At 42.0% G+C, this 17618-nt stretch overlaps 1 protein-coding gene across 1 annotated transcript; it reads right to left on the minus strand.

Annotated features, from left to right (window-relative positions):
• Positions 1–365: 365 nt before the first annotated feature.
• LOC148351062 (microtubule nucleation factor SSNA1-like) lies at positions 366–7470 on the minus strand. Its single transcript, XM_088320049.1, has 3 exons — positions 6948–7470; positions 4211–4410; positions 366–591 (listed from the first exon to the last, which is right to left on the minus strand). Exons 1-3 carry the CDS (start codon positions 7144–7146, stop codon positions 499–501), a joined length of 492 nt encoding a protein of 163 aa, XP_088176175.1. The 5' UTR covers positions 7147–7470; the 3' UTR covers positions 366–498.
• Between the last annotated feature and the right edge of the window lie 10148 nt (positions 7471–17618).

A 17618-nucleotide genomic window follows, 5' to 3' on the forward strand; every position in this document is an offset into this window, starting at 1 on the left:
TAACAATGCTCAACTGAGTTCAAAGAGCTTTTATGTATTTTCTCCACAGCGCCTATAGGTTTTTATCTTACCTTTACCCTCAGTATTACCGCCCTGGAGCGCATTATAGTGGAGAAAAAGAGGCGGGGGGATGAAGTGATTTTCTTTCATTCTATGATGAAAATGGTGAAGGTCTGTCAAGGACGGTTTGAAATACAGTACAGACCAAATGCCTACAAAAAAAAAAGTCGGAAAAGGAAGTTTATTTGAGTGCAAGTAAGAATAGCATGTTTTTGCACCACAACAAAATGGGGTTGAATTAATGATTTCAGCCAGAAAATGGCATTAGCGAAGAAAATATTTTGAATATGATGAAAAACGCTTGATTAAAATATTCACAGAACAGTTTATTTCAAAAAGTAATGAAAGATGGGCATTATCTGGCAATATTTATTATTCAATTGTGCAAAAACTAAAACAGTCCATTTTGAATCTTTGACAAACTCCTTCGACTGCCAATCAATGCTCTTTTCTTTGAAGCTCTGACAGTTTATTGAAGTTTCCCGTTTGCTGCTTCAGGACACTTAATAAGGACTGTGAACTCTCCAAGATCTGTGGGAGGAGACAAAGAAAATTATAAGGAAACCTTTTAAAGAGATCCATATCAGCAATGTAGGTCAGCCTTTATCCTGTTACAGTAATCCCTTGCTGTATCAGTTATTTTTCATGGATTTTCAGCGTGCAGCATGTTCCTCATTCCAATTGGCTAAACAGTCACCCCACCCATTTTCTGCCCGTGCTTGAAATTACGTTCAGGTCGAAGTCATACCTGTGGGCTTGACGAATGTTCATTATGTATGCGCAAATCGTTTTCAATTTGAGTGTCTCTAAAAGCCATGACAACAAAACGCTCTAGACCCACAAAAACACAGAGAAAGATGCTTTTGATCCCTGTCAAAGTTAGACTTCCCTACCATAATAAAGCAGTGCTTCTCGGTTATTGTATGTAATGCTCCCAAAAGAAACAAGAAATCCTCTATCTCTGCACTTCATTCTTGGACAAAAAAATATATACAGTGGCTTGCAAAACTATTTGGCCCCCCTTGAACTTTGTGACCCTTTGCCACATTTCAGACTTTAAATATCAAAATACAAAACTGTAATTTCTTGTGAAGCATCAACAATAAGTGGGACACAATCATGATGTAGAACACACTTTTTGGATATTTTAAACTTTTTTGACAAATAAACGAAAAAGTGGGTGCGCAAAATTATTCAGCCTCTTTACCTTCAGTGCACCAAACTCTGTCCAGAAGTTCAGTGAGGAGCTCTGAATGATTCAATGTTGATCTAAATGACTAACGATGATAAATGGAATCCACCTGTGTGTAATCAAGTCCCTGTATAAATGCACCTGCACTGTGATAGTCTCAGAGGTCTGTTTAAAGTGCAGAGAGCATCATGAAGAACACACCAAGCAGGTCCGAGATACGATCGTGGAGAAGTTTAAGGCTGGGTTTGTAGACAAAAAGATATCCCAAGCGTTAAACATCCCAAGGAGCACTGAGCAAGCAATAATATTGAAATGGAAGGAGTATCAGACCACTGCAAATCTACCAAGATCGGGCCGTCCCCCTAAACTTTCAGCTCATACAAGGAGAGAACTGATCAGGGATGCAGCCAAGAGGCCCATGATCACTCTGGATGAACTGCAGAGGTCTACAGCTGAGGTGGGAGAATCTGTCCACAGGACAACAATCAGTCGTATACCGCACAAATCTGGCCTTTACGGAAGAGTGGCAAGAAGGAAGCCATTTCTTAAAGATATCCATAAAAAGTGTCGTTTAAAGTTTGCCACAAGCCACCTGGGAGACACACCAACCATGTGGAAGAAGATGCTCTGGTCAGATGAGACCAAAATCGAACTTTTTGGCGACAATGCAAGACGTTATGTTTGGCGTAAAAGCAGCACAGTTCATCACCCTCAACAGTCCATCCCCAAAAAAGGTCAAAGTTCATAGGGGCCAATAGCTTCGAAAGCCCCAAAGTCACACTTTTGAAAGAGCCTCTGGGCGAGGGGGGGAGTGGGGGTGACAGCGCCCCACTATTTGAGAACCACGGTGCTCGAGTTTGCTAAAGGTATTTTATACCACATTTTTTGTTTTCTAAAAACATTGACATGATGGTGACAAAATATCACCCCAAGTAAAAAATTAGATAGTGTGCTGAAATAACTTTACACCCCTTTTTGGGGATTTATAGTGCAATAATGAAACATGATTATTTTTTATTATTATAATATTATTTATTTATTATAATTTGACAGTCCCGAAGTTATTTGTAAAAACAAAACGTTTATAAAGTTCAGTAATTTTCTTTGTTTAACAAATGCTTGAGCCTGTACATTGGGCTTGTTCTTTGGATTCAATGTAGAATAGAGTATTTAATAAATCACTCATGTCACACATGTGGGCCATATTTGGCCTGTTGGATGATAAGCATTTTTTTTTTGTATTTTCTCGTTTTTCTTTTCAATCATATTACAAGAAACATCACATCACAAGATCGACTGAAAAGAAAATCATGAAAATGAAATGATCTGCATTTATATAGCGCTTTTCAAGTCAAGACTTCCCAAAGCGCTTTACAGTGTGCTTCACATTTCCCAATAGCGGCCGTGCAGCCATGTAAGGCGCAAACCTGCTTATTGGGGGTATTTAGGGGTTCAGTGTCTTACCCAAGGACACTTCGACATGTAACACGGAGGAGCCGGAAATCGAACCTGCTATCTCTGGATCCAAAGACGAGCGTGCTACCTCCTGAGCCACTGCCGCCCTCATAAATAATTTATCCTGAAATGGGATTGGACGTGTAGCGTGAACGAGCGACAAGGGTCTGACGAGACCAAGTGAGAGCCTGTGCCCAAACCTTCACTTCCGTAGCTTTTTCTGCAGCTCAGACCATATCAGCTTGATCAAGGCGTGCTTGAGTGTGGTCAAATATTCAGCGGGGCTGTCGAACAAGATGGCATCTTGACGTTTAGGCTAGATCTTAGTGGTGCCTGCCGTTTCAACAGAGTCCACGTTTCTACGTCAGTGTCACTCAGATGGGCATATTGTATTCAAAACAGCAGTCATGGTCAAGTTGCAGACGTCTGTGTGTCTTCTTGGGAGGCCAGTTTAAGGACACACAGCACAGAGATCCATCAGACCCATCACACTCACTCACCTGGTATCACATCCAGATCCCACCACAAACAATAATAAAAAAACATCTTCACACTTCTCCTTAATTTTGTTGAAATACTTCTGTGCAGCTTTCGATTGTGTTTATAAAGAAGCTTTCTTGTAAGACAAAACTGGAATAGGTCCTTGGAACAGTTAGGCACAAAATAGGTCAATTACGACATGGATATCAAATGTTAAGACTATTCTCTAAACGTATTTGTTGATAATACATTTACATCAATTAGATGTATTCATCACTAAGTCACAATGGAAATATATATATATTTTTTTTTTAAGTCTCACACTAGGTCTTATGAGTTTTTTCCCATTTTTTTAATTAATCTGGCCCGCCTTCAGTTTCTGAGTATGTCAAAAGAGTATTTAGCTCACTTCTAACAAAAGTTATGATTCTTTTAAATAAATGCAAACCAAGTGCTACCTTCTAGTGGCTGTAGGGCAGTGTTAAGTTAGTAGACCCTGATGAGTTGGTTCAGGTGTAAAGCAGCATTCACTTAACTGTTAAAATAAACAATTTAACACATTCAATGCAAAGCACGAAAATATGTTTTCCTATTGTTTGTGAATAAATGTGTTGTGTTTAGAAAATATCCATTTTAATATTTAGGACACGTTACTAATTTAGGCTAAAACAGAATACTGAAAAACAAAGCTAAACATTTTGAGTAGACATTCTCCTACTGATCCGACACGCCTCAGAACAGAAAGTCTGGATCAGAGCCCAGAGCCAAACTCAGTTTGAATTCACTATACAAAATTTTGTTTTCCACTTCACGGTTTTTGACTATCAAGGGGGATTACCGAATACTTGAGTGAAAAAAGTGCTGGTCTACAATTGGCTTCAAAGTGCAATGCCCAGCTGATCATTTCTTGAGATCACCAAAGGCTTGTTTCACTTGAGGTCAGCCAATCAATACTCTTTGGAAAAAAATAACACAGAAAAAAAACGGCAGAATAAGAAGAAAAAACGTAATCAGGACAAACACCTTAGTGTAAGCAGCCTCAGTCTCGGTGATGGTGCGGTCGATGGTGGCGTGTGCGGAGAGTTTTTGTGCCAGGCTCTCATTTACTCTGCTGAGCTTGTCCGAGAGGTTGCGGATTTCATATTGCAGTCGAGCCTTTTCTTCTTCCTCCAGCTTGATTTGGCAGCTCAACTCGTCCCTCTTGGAACACAGGTCATCAAAACCTTTGATAGAGGAAAGAAAATATGACTATCGTACCTTCAGGACTATAAGGCAAAGCTGCAACGATAAGTCCACAGTTTCAACAAAAATCAACACTAAAAATAGTCACTTATTAATTCCATTTTTGACATTGGTTGCCTGACCCGCCTGCATTTTTCCAACAGAATGCGGCATCTTAAGTGTTTATTAATCCCTGCTAAGTGTCGCTAATAACAATAATAAAATGCAATGAAAACGCATGTTATTTTACTGATTGATTTTATTATAATTTTTTTTAACCTGTTTTTATGTACACTTTTTAATTTGGAAATGTGTTTCTGTATTTTTTCTTTTTACATGTATACCTTTTTATATGTTTCTAATCTAAATTTATTTTTATTAAATTGAAGAATTCATATTTTATATCAATTCTTTGGATAATAAATTTGAAGGTTTTTTTTTTTTTTTTTTTTTAATTTTTCGTCTTCCAAACTAGAAAGCCTTGAACCAAGTGTGCATTTTTGTCAACATGTTTTAAAGGGTTATATCAGTGGTCCCAAAACTAATGCCCGTCTCTACATTTGGTCCTGCCCCCTGAACAATACCAGAGTATTTTGATGCGCATTTTAATTTTTTATTTTTTATTTCCCTCGAAAAGTAGCATTTAGTCTGGTTACGTTTTCTTAGATTTTGAACCCGAGTTGCGCCAATGAGAGAACCAAACTCTTACTACTGGACTACAAGTGATATAAATGACATATGAAAAGGCGATGGGTTTTATCTCTTGTTATCACACTATCTCAAGTCCATCCATCCATCAATTATCTGCACCGCTTATCCTCAGTAGGGTCATAGGGGGTGCTTGAGCCCATCCCAGTCATCTTCGGGCAGTGGGCAGGGGACACCCTGAACTGGTTGCCAGCCAGTCGCAGGGCACACAGAGACAGACAACTCATTGCTCATTCACACTTAGGGACAATTTGGACCAGCGAAATGACCTAAAATGCATGTTTTTGGAATGTGGGAGGAAACCGGGGTGTCCGGAGGAAACCCACACAAGCACGGGGAGAATATGCAAACTCCACACAGGAAGGTTCGATCTCATGACCTCAGAACTGTGCCGCGGACGCGCTAACCACTGTGCTGCCGTACTGCCCTATCTCTAGTCATGAAACTAAAAACAAATGTTAATTTTGTTGTGTGTTTCACATGTTACAATCCTTAAAAAAGAATAAAAGAATATAATAGAATGTATTGTCATTCAAACATGTGAAACACACAACTAAATTAATAATTGTCTCTGGTACCATGACTAAAAATAGTGTGGTAGTGAGATAAAATGTACTGCCTTTTCACAAGTCATCTATACCACTGATGTTCTAGTGCCCTGACAAATAAGCTGATCTTTCACCTGTTAAGACAGAAAAAAATATGTTCCATGGACTTTTTTTCTGTGACAAAAAAGACCCAGTGTTTTTAGGTTATCTTTTATACCATAGTTGGTGACATTACTTTTTAGACTTTTGTTCTAAGAATAATCCAGAGAGCATTATTCATTATTGTGTCTTCCTGGAAAACAGAACATATTTAAATTGAGGCGCTCCTGCAATCGCCATACTTTTTTTTAATACAAACCGACCCTAATCGGAGAAGGGAAAGGGGAAAGTGAAGTGACCCCTACAGGAAAAAGTTTGGGGACCCTGAGATAGAACCTAATTAACTCTTAATGAGAAAAGAATGCAATATGTGACATTTGTTTATTTTTGTATTATGTGTTTTGAGAAAAAAAAAAATCACAATACAATATGATGTAGGGCAGCACAGCGGCACAGTGGTTAGCGTGTGTGCGGCACAGTTCTGAGGTCATGAGATCGAACCTTCCTGTGTGGAGTTTGCATGTTCTCCCCGTGCTTGAGTGGGTTTCCTCCGGACACCCCAGTTTCCAAAAACATGCATGTCAGGTTAATTGGCTGGACCACAGGTGTCCCTAGGTGTGAATGAGTGAGTGAGTAGTCAGTCTCCCTCTGTCCTGCGACTGGCTGGCAACCAGGTCAGGGTCTCCCCTGCCCACTACTCGAAGACAGCTGGGATGGGCTCCAGCACCCCAGCGACCCTACTGAGGATAAGCGGTGCAGATATGGATGGATGGAATATGATGTGCGGCCATCAAATGAAATTGCTTTATCATAATTTTGAAGGCATTTAGAGAAACGCACGTGTAAAATGAGATTTCATGAAAACAAAATAATTTTTGAATCAAACATAGAGCTGGGAAACGTCAAAACGAGTGATGCTCTTGCATCCTTCGATGCCTTTCGGTAAGCAGGTCTTGAAAGTAAGTCTTAAAACCATATGGTGTTACACGGAAAAAACTTTTTATAATTTAATTTACAAAAGCACGCGCATATGTGAACCACATTCTGATTTATTCCAGACAGTTCCAACGCATCTTGATGTTATGAAGTAATGGCGGGCTAAAAATAAAATACTGTAAACGGCCATGCACCACCGAACGCTCCAAAACATTTATTATTATCAAATTAATAAATCAACAACTTACACTTGACGAGTTCATTGTTGTAAGTCTGCAGAGCAGCAGCTTGCTGGGTCATGTTGGTCGGCTTGACAAACAATATTAAGTTTCTGTTGAACTTACAAACGAATTTAAGCATAAAACGGAGTTTTTCCCAACACTTAGAATTTTCTTCAAACAGATACGGAATAAAATTAAAAAATAAAGAAAGAAAGAAAAAAGGCATGCACTGCAGAAGTTATTTCATTTAGCGTACAGAATTTTCCCCCTTTCTTTAAACTGGCGCTTCCGGGTTTCTTCTTCTTGTTGGGTAAAAACGACCGTAGGTATCTATCTCTGTGGTGCATTACCGCTCCCTATCGCCTCATCCTGGTCACCATTCCCCTGCTAAAATCCTGTCAAACAGCCCTGCACTACTCAGAAAATGTAAAATAATCCTCCGTTGAGGGCTACTGTTCGAGTCCAGCAATCATTCCATTGACATTTCTATTATTCCTTCTTCCTCCAATCCTTTCTTAATTTCCTCCCTGACTTTCGGGTTTCTATTTCTTTTATTTCTGTAATGCCGGTTAAACGCTACATGTATACATTTTCGTCACCTATTGACTTGGAATGGTTACTACAATATCGACGTGATGCCGAGCAAGACAGAAAACAACGTCAATGTAATTTATTTTGGACTGTAAACATTTTTTTTTAATTGTTTTTATGTTTACATTTTTTTAATGGCATAGTAAAAAAACATTCAAAAAATAAATAAAGGTGACATATATATCATGTGTTTGTTAATTGTTTTGCTAATGATATGCTTTTAGTTTTTAAAGGGGCATGGTTTATAATTTACTGTCTCCTTGTGGTAAAATAATTATTTTAAACAATATTTGTTAAAAAAAAAAAATCAAGAAATATGAACTATCATATACACCTGCATTTTTTATACTCATAAAAACTACCGCTTTTTCAAATTAAAGATTCAAGATTTTATATTTATTGTCATTAACATGAAATGCCACTGAAAGTTTCTTTTCAGCTTTGCTGTAAAGTGTTTACAAAGGGAGTTCAAATTTACAGAGGGAGTTCAGAATAGAAACACCATCTCTGCCCCCTGGTGGAACCATCACTGGATCCACTCCAGTTTGCTTACCAGCCTGGCATTGGGGTGGATGATGCCGTTATCTTCCTCCAACACCGAGCTCTCTCTCACCTGGTGAAACCTGGATATACTGTCAGGGTCATGTTTTTTTTATTTCTCCAGCGCTTTCAACGCTATACAGCCTGCATTTCTGGGGGACAAGTTGGAGAACACAGCAGACTGGATTCAGGACTACCTTACCAACCGTCCACAGAATGTGAGGACCCGGGACTGTGTGTCTGACACAGTGGTCTGCAGTACGGGGGCCCCGCAGGAAACGGTGCTGGCCTTGTTCCTCTTCACCCTCTACACTGACGACTTTTCATATTACACACCCACCTGTTGCCTGCAGAAGTTCTCTGACGACTCGACAATTGTCTGATACATTACAGATGGAATTTGTGGACTGGTGCCAGCGAAACTGCCTCCAGATCAACGGGGGGAAAACCTGGTGGTGGACTTCCGCAAACAAAGACTACACCCCCAATAATGGTGAACAAACGGATATCGAGAGGGTGACATACTAATAATAATAATAATAATAATTTCCTTTGTATTGTCATTCTTTGTAAGAACGAAATGTCGATACACCTGAACCGTTGTAGCGCGCCGATGCAGCCGCAGCCAACAGAGGGCGCCGCCATTTTACCAATGTTATAAGTCTTAGGTATGACTCGGCCGAGGCGCGAACCAGCGACCTCCCAGTCTACAAGTACCTGGGCGTTTATGTGAATGATAAACTGGACTGGACTCATAACACAACTGCTCTGTACAAAAAAAGGCATAGCAGACTATCTGCTTGGGAGGCTGAGGTCTTTTGGAGTGCAGGGGGCACTCCTGAAGAACTTTTATGAAACCGTGGTGGCATCAACCATCTTCTACAAAGTGGCCTGCTGGTGGAACAGCATTTCGACGGCTGACAGGAAAAGACTGGACAGTCTGATTAGGAAGGCCAGCTCTGTCCTGGGATGTACCCTCGACTCACTGGAGGTGGTATAGGAGAGGAGGATGATGGCTAAAGCTGTCATCCATGATTAGGAACATCTCTCATCCCCTGCAGGACACCATATCTGCTCTGGAGAGCTCCTTTAGTGACAGGCTGCTTGACCCCAAGTGTGTGAAGGAGCGGTTCCGCAGGTCCTTCCTTCCTGCAGCCGTGAGACTATATAACGAGTGGTCCCGATAGACTGCACACCCTCCATGACTTTGCATATTTACACATAACTGGCCACTTTACTTTAACTATTTTGCACACCTACCATTGGAAATATTCTGGTTTTTATCTTTTATTTTCAATACTTCTAAATACTTGTTTGTACTGTTCATATTGCCTGTACATTGGGCTTGTTCTTTGGATTCAATGTAGAATAGAGTATTTAATAAATCACTCATGTCACACATGTGGGCCATATTTGGCCTGTTGGATGATAAGCATTTTTTTTTTGTATTTTCTCGTTTTTCTTTTCAATCATATTACAAGAAACATCACATCACAAGATCGACTGAAAAGAAAATCATGAAAATGAAATGATCTGCATTTATATAGCGCTTTTCAAGTCAAGACTTCCCAAAGCGCTTTACAGTGTGCTTCACATTTCCCAATAGCGGCCGTGCAGCCATGTAAGGCGCAAACCTGCTTATTGGGGGTATTTAGGGGTTCAGTGTCTTACCCAAGGACACTTCGACATGTAACACGGAGGAGCCGGAAATCGAACCTGCTATCTCTGGATCTTATCTCTTGGATGTTATTCATTATTCACTGTCTTACTGCTGTAACAAAAGAAATGTCCCCATTGTTGGACAAATAAAGGATTATCTTCTTATCTTATAATTATATATATATATATATATATATATATATATATATATATATATATATATATATATATATATATATATATATATATATATATATATATATATATGTAACGGGTGTAATAATAACTTTTATTTTATTGAAATTCCTGCTAAAATATGTGTGTAGTTTTTGGTAAATGTCCTGCAATGCTGAGTCCAACAGTGCCATCTGCTGGTATGGGGTGGGGTTTGGTTTTGGCTTCTAACATGTGACCAGGAGGCGGGGTTTTGTCAGTTTTACCAGAGTACTACAAAGAGATCAAAGAGATCAGACCCAGCAGAAAAAGCTAATGTTGTGACTCATCCATTTGCAGAACTGTAATAATAAAAACCTCATCATCCAGTCCAGCGTGAATGTGGATCTTTGGTGGAACACGTACAACGCGGTTACATTGGTGCCGTGACCCGTGACTTCTATCAAACTCGCTGAACCGAGGACTGTCCTACCTGCCACATGAGCTCACAGTATTTGAAATTTTAGTTACATGAGCGATATTGTTTAGCTCATTACAGTGCAGTGTCACAGTGATACGAAGGCTGCTGATTTATTTTGTGATTTTGACTTATTTACATTTTTTTCTGTTAATCTTTGAAACATGTTTAATCAGAGCAATGTGTTAGCTCCACAATTTGACACACCTATTCACTTTGGCAGGGGCAGGGGCATGTTTACCCCCATCCCCTCTGATAATAATTCTACCCCAGGTGGTGCTACACATAGAGTAGAGGCAAGTTCCAGTGTGAGCACCCATAATGCAGCTGACCAACATGCTAGCCTACCTTCACCTCAGGTCAGACCCACATCTACGCCAAATTCCACGAGTGAAATTTCTGAGGGTTTAGCTGATCACATGACAAATATTATTCAGGAGATAGGACATAAATTGGCTGATAGCATATTCTCAAATATACAGTCACATAATATAGTAGCTCCTAACGCTGCTGCCACACAAGATGTAGCAAACAGATTGAGTCAGGTGGTTACGCAGAGAAAGGTTAAGGAACCGCCGTCATTTATTGGGGATGGCTCAGACTCAATAACAATACATGAGTGGGAAGATCTAATGAGGACATTTATAAAAAGGAGTGATGTGAGACTTGAAGAGCAAGCAGAGGAAATCCTTATACATTTGAGAGGAAAAGCTAAAGATGTAGTTAGGTTTAGCATTAGAAACAGTAATATAGACGTCTATACCCGCCCTGACATGATTTATAGTCTTCTCAGGAAATACTTTAGCTGTACCAAGTACTCTGCTGTCCCTTTAGCTGACTTTTATTCAACTTTGCCCAAAGACCAGGAAGACCCCTATGACTACTGGCTGAGACTAAACAGAGCAGCTGACCTTGCCTCTGAGTGCTTGAGAGAGCAGGGCAAAACATTTGACAACCCTGAAATAGAGGTTACTCGCATGTTTATTAGGAACTGCCCATGCAAGGAACTGGCACTCACTTACAGATCAAAAACCATCGAAAAGTGTTCAGCATGTGAGGTACTAGAGGTGCTGAATGAATACCACGCTGAGAAGAGCTACAAAGCAGATTCCCTACAACAACCTGCGAATAGAGCGGAAATTGCCGTACACAAAGCTGAGGTGAACCATGGTCCAACCCTCGTGCACGAGCCACCTCAGACTTCGAATCCACAGTATGTCTCTCTAACGGACGTTATTAGTATGTTGGAGAAAGTTCTGATACGTGTTACCTCGAACCAGTTTCAAGAGAGAGGGGGAGCTCCAACCAGGCGACCTGGAGCCAGAATAAATGGTTTCACTGCCAAGCCATGTTTCATTTGCAAAGAAGTCGAACACAGTGCTCTCTCTCATTGCCGAGACAAAAACCTTTGCTTTCACTGCCATGCCCCAGGGCATTCTCGACGTGATTGTCCAGTGACGAAAGTTGTCCCGCTGCCTCAGGGAAACTAACTGATCTGCGCTTAGGGGAGAACAGTGCAGATCAACTGAGTATACCTCCCACCACTAATGTGAAGCCTGACATGCAAGACAATAAATCAATTTATGAGTTGTATAGCAACAAGATACCTCCATCGAAGAAGCTGATCTTTCAGGGGTTTCAGAGAATAGCGGAGACTGACGAACTGTTTTACACACCTGTACTTGTGCAAGAAGGCCCCACTTTCAGAGCGCTGTTGGACAGCGGGTCGATGGCTTGTACAGTAAGTGAGGACACAGCTAAGTACCTCCTGCAGCAATTCCCTGATATGATGAGTTACACGGCCGATGATTATGTCATTGTAGGCTGCGGTGGACACCAAGTTTCTCCCAGAGATATGTACGACATTCACGTCACAGTTTACGGGTGCCAAATGATAATACCAGTAATGGTGGTGCCAGGCCAGACAGAACAGATGATCCTTGGCAGCAATGCCATCAAATATATTTTGACTCAATTGAAAAGTACTGATGGCTATTGGAGATTAGTTTCCACTCCTGACAACGGTCTGTCCGATAACCACAGTCAATTCCTGTCAATGCTTTCCAACACAGAGAGATGGAGAGGTGATTGCATTCCAGACAAGGTAGGGACAGTAAAGATCAAGAGTTGCGTGACGCTGAATCCACGGACCGAGTACGTTATTTGGGGCAAGTTACCTGAGTTGGCCGGGGCATCAGCGGGCAGCACAGTGGTCGTTGAGCCAACCCAATCTAAGGCTGCGCCCAGACAAGTCCTTGTCGGACGAGTTGTTACTCCACTCTGGGGAGATGGATGGGTGCCTGTTAAAGTCTTTAATCCCACGGACAGAGTTGTGGTGCTGAGAAGAAACAGGAAAATTGCAGATGTGTCTCCTTGTATCGCAGCGGAAGACCTGCCCAATGCAGAGGAGGTCAAGTGCAACGTGCAGAGTGTCCAGAGCAAAGAGGTCCGACCCAGGTCAGAAGAGGACATGATGCGTGCATTGGAAGCTCTGGGACTGCAAGACAGTGACCTGAAGTCATGTGAGGTTTCGCTGCAGTGTAAAGACAAGCTCCTTCATATCATCGAACAATTCGAGTCAATCTTTTCTCGCCATAAGATGGACTGTGGAGAGGCCAAAGAGTTTGTACATCGTATCCACCTTGTTGATGATAAGCCGTTCCGTCTACCCTACAGACGTATACCACCAAGTCAGTATGAAAAACTGAGGACGACTCTGAACGAGATGGAAGAGAAAGGAATTATTCAGAAGTCGACTAGCGACTATGCATCTGCGCTTGTTCTCATATGGAAGCGGAATGGAGAACTAAGGGTATGTACTGATTTCAGAAGGCTTAATGCAAGAACCATAAAGAATGCCTACCCACTACCGCATCAAGCTGATGCTTTGGCCGCACTTGGGGGAAATGCCTTTTTCTCCACGATGGATCTGACGTCAGGCTACTACAATGTCCCCTTGCACCCTGACGACAAAAAGTACACGGCATTCTCCTCACCATTCGGCCTTCACGAGTACAACCGGCTCCCTCAGGGACTTTGCAACAGCCCAGCAACATTTATGAGGATGATGATGTCAATATTTGGTGATCAGAATTTCATGAGCCTATTATGTTACCTCGACGATCTGATGGTGTTTGCCCCCACAGAGGAAGTTGCACTCCAACGCCTGCAGATGGTGTTTACTCGCCTTAAGGAACACAACCTCAAGCTCGCACCCAAAAAGTGTTTTTTCCTCAGACGGACTGTGAAATTTCTTGGGCATGTCATCAGTGAGGATGGAATTCGGACTGACCCCGAGAAAGTGAGAGCGATAAATGACGTACAAGTCGCTGATCTAATGGAGTCGGATGGCAAGACGCCATGCCCTAGTAAAATCAGATCTTTTCTAGGCATGGTGATGTATTTCCAAAGCTTCATTGAAGCATGTTCTGCGAAGGCAAAACCTCTGTTCAGGCTCACATCTGAATCTGGTGACAAGCATAAGCGCAAGAGAGCCCGCAAGAAAGGTCAAGTGAAGCTGACGCCTGCAGATTGGTCCGATGCATGCCAGAACGCCTTTGAAACACTGAAGCACGACCTCGTGACAGGTGTCACTCTGGCCCACCCAGATTTTGATGCGCCGTTTATCCTGGCTGTCGACGCATCCTTTGATGGGATTGGAGCAGTCCTGTCACAGCTGCCACCTGGTGGAAAAGTAGCCAGACCAGTCGCCTTTGCAAGTAAGACGCTCTCTCGCTCCCAGCTCAACTACCCTGCACACAGGCTCGAATTTCTTGCCTTGAAATGGGCGGTATGTGATAAATTCAGCCATTGGTTGAAAGGAAGACACTTTACCACGTGGACCGACAATAACCCACTTACATACATTTTGACCAAACCAAGACTTGATGCGTGTGAACAGCGGTGGGTAGCGAAGCTAGCTGCATACAATTTTGACCTGAAGTACATTCCCGGACCAAAGAACATCGTAGCCGACGCTCTGAGCCGTGAGCCATTTGTACGGTCATGTGTGGGTCATCGCCTTGTTACCGAGCCCTATACTTCGCTCTTGGACCAAGTCAACAGGGTGAACAACAGTACTGTGCAAGAGGTGTTCAGAGTATCCAACAATTGTCACGCTGTTGTAGACGAGAGTGCTGGGACATCAGACGAGTCAGTAAAAAGGGCAATTCCATCAGGCTCCAATGGTTCTGTGACATCAGAAGAGGTTGCTGCTGTCTTCAGTGCTCAGTCCACTGGTGGCGTGGGTCAAGTGATGGGAACAGATGCCAACTTCAATCTTCTGCAGAAGGGAGATCAGTCAACGGCACTCCCACAGAGTCAGCTTGTTGGTTTACAAGAACAGGACAACACAATAAGCAGAACCATGTACTTTGTGCATAGACACAAGAGACCTACCAGGCGTGAGAGAGCTGTCGAGTCGCCTAGTGTGATGAAACTACTGAAGCATTGGAGCAGACTCACCATACAGAATGGCATGCTCTACAAAATAAGGAAAGATCCTCACATGGCCAAGAAAATCTTCCAGTTTGTGGTGCCTGATTCATTGAAACAGAAAGTCCTTCAAGGTTTACATGACTCAGCAGGTCACCAAGGCCAGAACCGTACTTTGTCTCTGGTGAGGCAACGATTCTTCTGGAATGGCATGGAACGTGATGTTGTGAATTATGTCAAATCCTGTCAGCGCTGTGTAGTAGGGAAAACACCGGAACCACACAACCGTGCACCACTCAAGAACATAGTCACCTCTGAGCCTATGGAGTTGGTCTGTATAGACTTTTGGACTGCTGAGCAAGAGAACAAGTCTGTAGATGTCCTGGTCGTAACTGATCATTTCTCCAAGATGGCGCACGCCTTCCCTTGCAGAAATCAAACCGCCAAACAAGTTGCTCGCCGTCTGTGGCAGGATTTCTTCCTTGTCTATGGTTTCCCACGGCGTATCCACTCTGATCAGGGAGCTAATTTTGAGAGCAAACTGATCAAAGAGCTTCTAGAGATGGCAGGGGTGCAGAAATCCCATACCACTCCGTACCACCCCATGGGAAATGGTATCGCAGAACGATTCAACCGAACATTGGGAGATATGATCAGAACCCTTCCCCCTCAGCCCAAAGCAAAGTGGCCACAAATGCTGCAGCAGCTCACATTCTGCTATAACTGCACAGAGCATGAGACAACAGGGTTTGCACCGTTTTACCTAGTGTTTGGTAGGATCCCTCGTCTCCCTGTCGATGTCATGTTTCAACATGCTAATACCAATGATGCTGTTGTCAGCTACTCTGACTTTGTACGCCATCTGAAGAAAGATCTACATGAAGCTGCTCAAATTGTACAGAGGAATACTCTCAGAGAACAGACTCGTCATGCCAAGCTGTACAACCGTAGGGCCAAAGGATCACCTCTCGTCGTGGGAGACCGGGTGTTGATCGCCAACAGAGGTGTCCCGGGGAAACGCAAAGTTGCAGATAAGTGGGAGTCAACCCCGTATGAAGTCATATCAGTCAAGCCTGATCTCAATGTCTACAGAGTCAAGGATTGTCTGACGGGCAAAGAGAAGGTAGTTCACAGGAATTTGCTGCTCTCTGTTAGCTTCTTGCCCTGTGAGGATGATCTGGCCAGCGAATCTGAACACTCAGAGTCTGACGCTGCTATGCATGGAAGTGATGTATGCCCTGATTTACCTGACGCGGTTGAAGACAGTGATGTCCGTACAGTAAACTGGGTGATACAGGCAGGTGAAGAGCAAGTTCATCCAGAGGTAGAGGATAACTCACTAGACAGCAGATCTGATGCCCAGTCCGACTCTCGCAGTGTTGATACATCCAGTCGAGGAAGTCAGCACATCCCCGAACAAGATGTTGACCATACTTCAAGTGACAATACGGAAAGCCCATCACAGTGCTCTGAAAACATGATCCCTTTGGGTATGGGTTTCCCAGACGAGACCCCATTGAACACTGACCATCTGGACGCAGACTCCCCTGATACTGACTGTTTAGACTTGACTGCCCCAGACCTTCAAGCTCAGGTTATTTGTGCTCAACCTAACCGTTATGGTCTTAGGGTCCGCCAGTCCATCAGGCCTCCTAGTCGTCTTATTTGTCAGATGAATGACCATGTGGTAGGTGACAATCCTCTGTCCGCAATATCTGCAAGTTCCTAGTTTAAGTTCAGTAGAGATGCACTTTCAGTTTGAGTAACAAAGCTTGAGTAAGAAACAAGAATTGTGCCTATGTGAGCACTTACAACTACAAGAACAATGTTTGATATTTCAGAGATGTAACAGGCATCTTTGAGTCTGTGCTTAGTTAGGAGTTTGATCGCCTCCTTTCTTTTCACACTCCTTTTTTGGGAGAGTTTTAGAACTGACATGCACTTCAGTTTGTTCCTTGTAATACTGTACCAGTTTTCGTGTCCTCTTTTTCATCAGTATTTGCCTTTTTGGCATGTGATTTTTTTTCTGTTTAGTGTAGCACTCCCATATTTAGCAGAATTTCAGGGGGGTGTATGTAACGGGTGTAATAATAACTTTTATTTTATTGAAATTCCTGCAAAAATATGTATATAGTTTTTGGTAAATGTCCTGCAATGCTGAGTCCAACAGTGCCATCTGCTGGTATGGGGTGGGGTTTGGTTTTGGCTTCTAACATGTGACCAGGAGGCGGGGTTTTGTCAGTTTTACCAGAGTACTACAAAGAGATCAAAGAGATCAGACCCAGCAGAAAAAGCTAATGTTGTGACTCATCCATTTGCAGAACTGTAATAATAAAAACCTCATCATCCAGTCCAGCGTGAATGTGGATCTTTGGTGGGACACGTACAACGCGGTTACATATATATATATATATATATATATATATATATATATATATATATATATATATATATATATATATATACTGGACTGTCTCAGAAAATTAGAATATTGTGATAAAGTTCTTTATTTTCTGTAATGCAATTAAAAAAACAAAAATGTCATACATTCTGGATTCATTACACATCAACTATTTCAAGCCTTTTATTATTTTAATATTGCTGAATTTGGCTTACAGCTTAAGAAAACTCAAAAATCCTATCTCAAAATATTAGAATATCATGAAAAAGTATACAAGTAGGCTATTCAACTAATCACCTGAATCATCTAATTAACTCGAAACACCTTGCAAGGTTTCCTGAGCCTTAAAAACACTCAGCTTGGTTCAGTAAACTAAATCACAAGTATGGGGAAGACTACTGATCTGACTGCTGTCCAGAGGACCATCATTGATACCCTCCAT

This window comes from Urocampus carinirostris, chromosome 16 (assembly GCF_059441175.1).
Source record: "Urocampus carinirostris isolate Australia breed hairy pipefish chromosome 16, RoL_Ucar_1.0, whole genome shotgun sequence".
NCBI lineage: Eukaryota > Metazoa > Chordata > Actinopteri > Syngnathiformes > Syngnathidae > Urocampus > Urocampus carinirostris.

Coding starts and splice junctions, on each gene's coding strand:
- LOC148351062 (XM_088320049.1), bottom strand. CDS start 7,146: ATGCCTTTTTTCTTTCTTTCTTTATTTTTTAATTTTATTCCGTATCTG. Junction 4,411..6,947: donor CAACAATGAACTCGTCAAGT/GTAAGTTGTTGA, acceptor CCTCTATCAAAG/GTTTTGATGACCTGTGTTCC. Junction 592..4,210: donor CTGAGGCTGCTTACACTAAG/GTGTTTGTCCTG, acceptor CTCCTCCCACAG/ATCTTGGAGAGTTCACAGTC.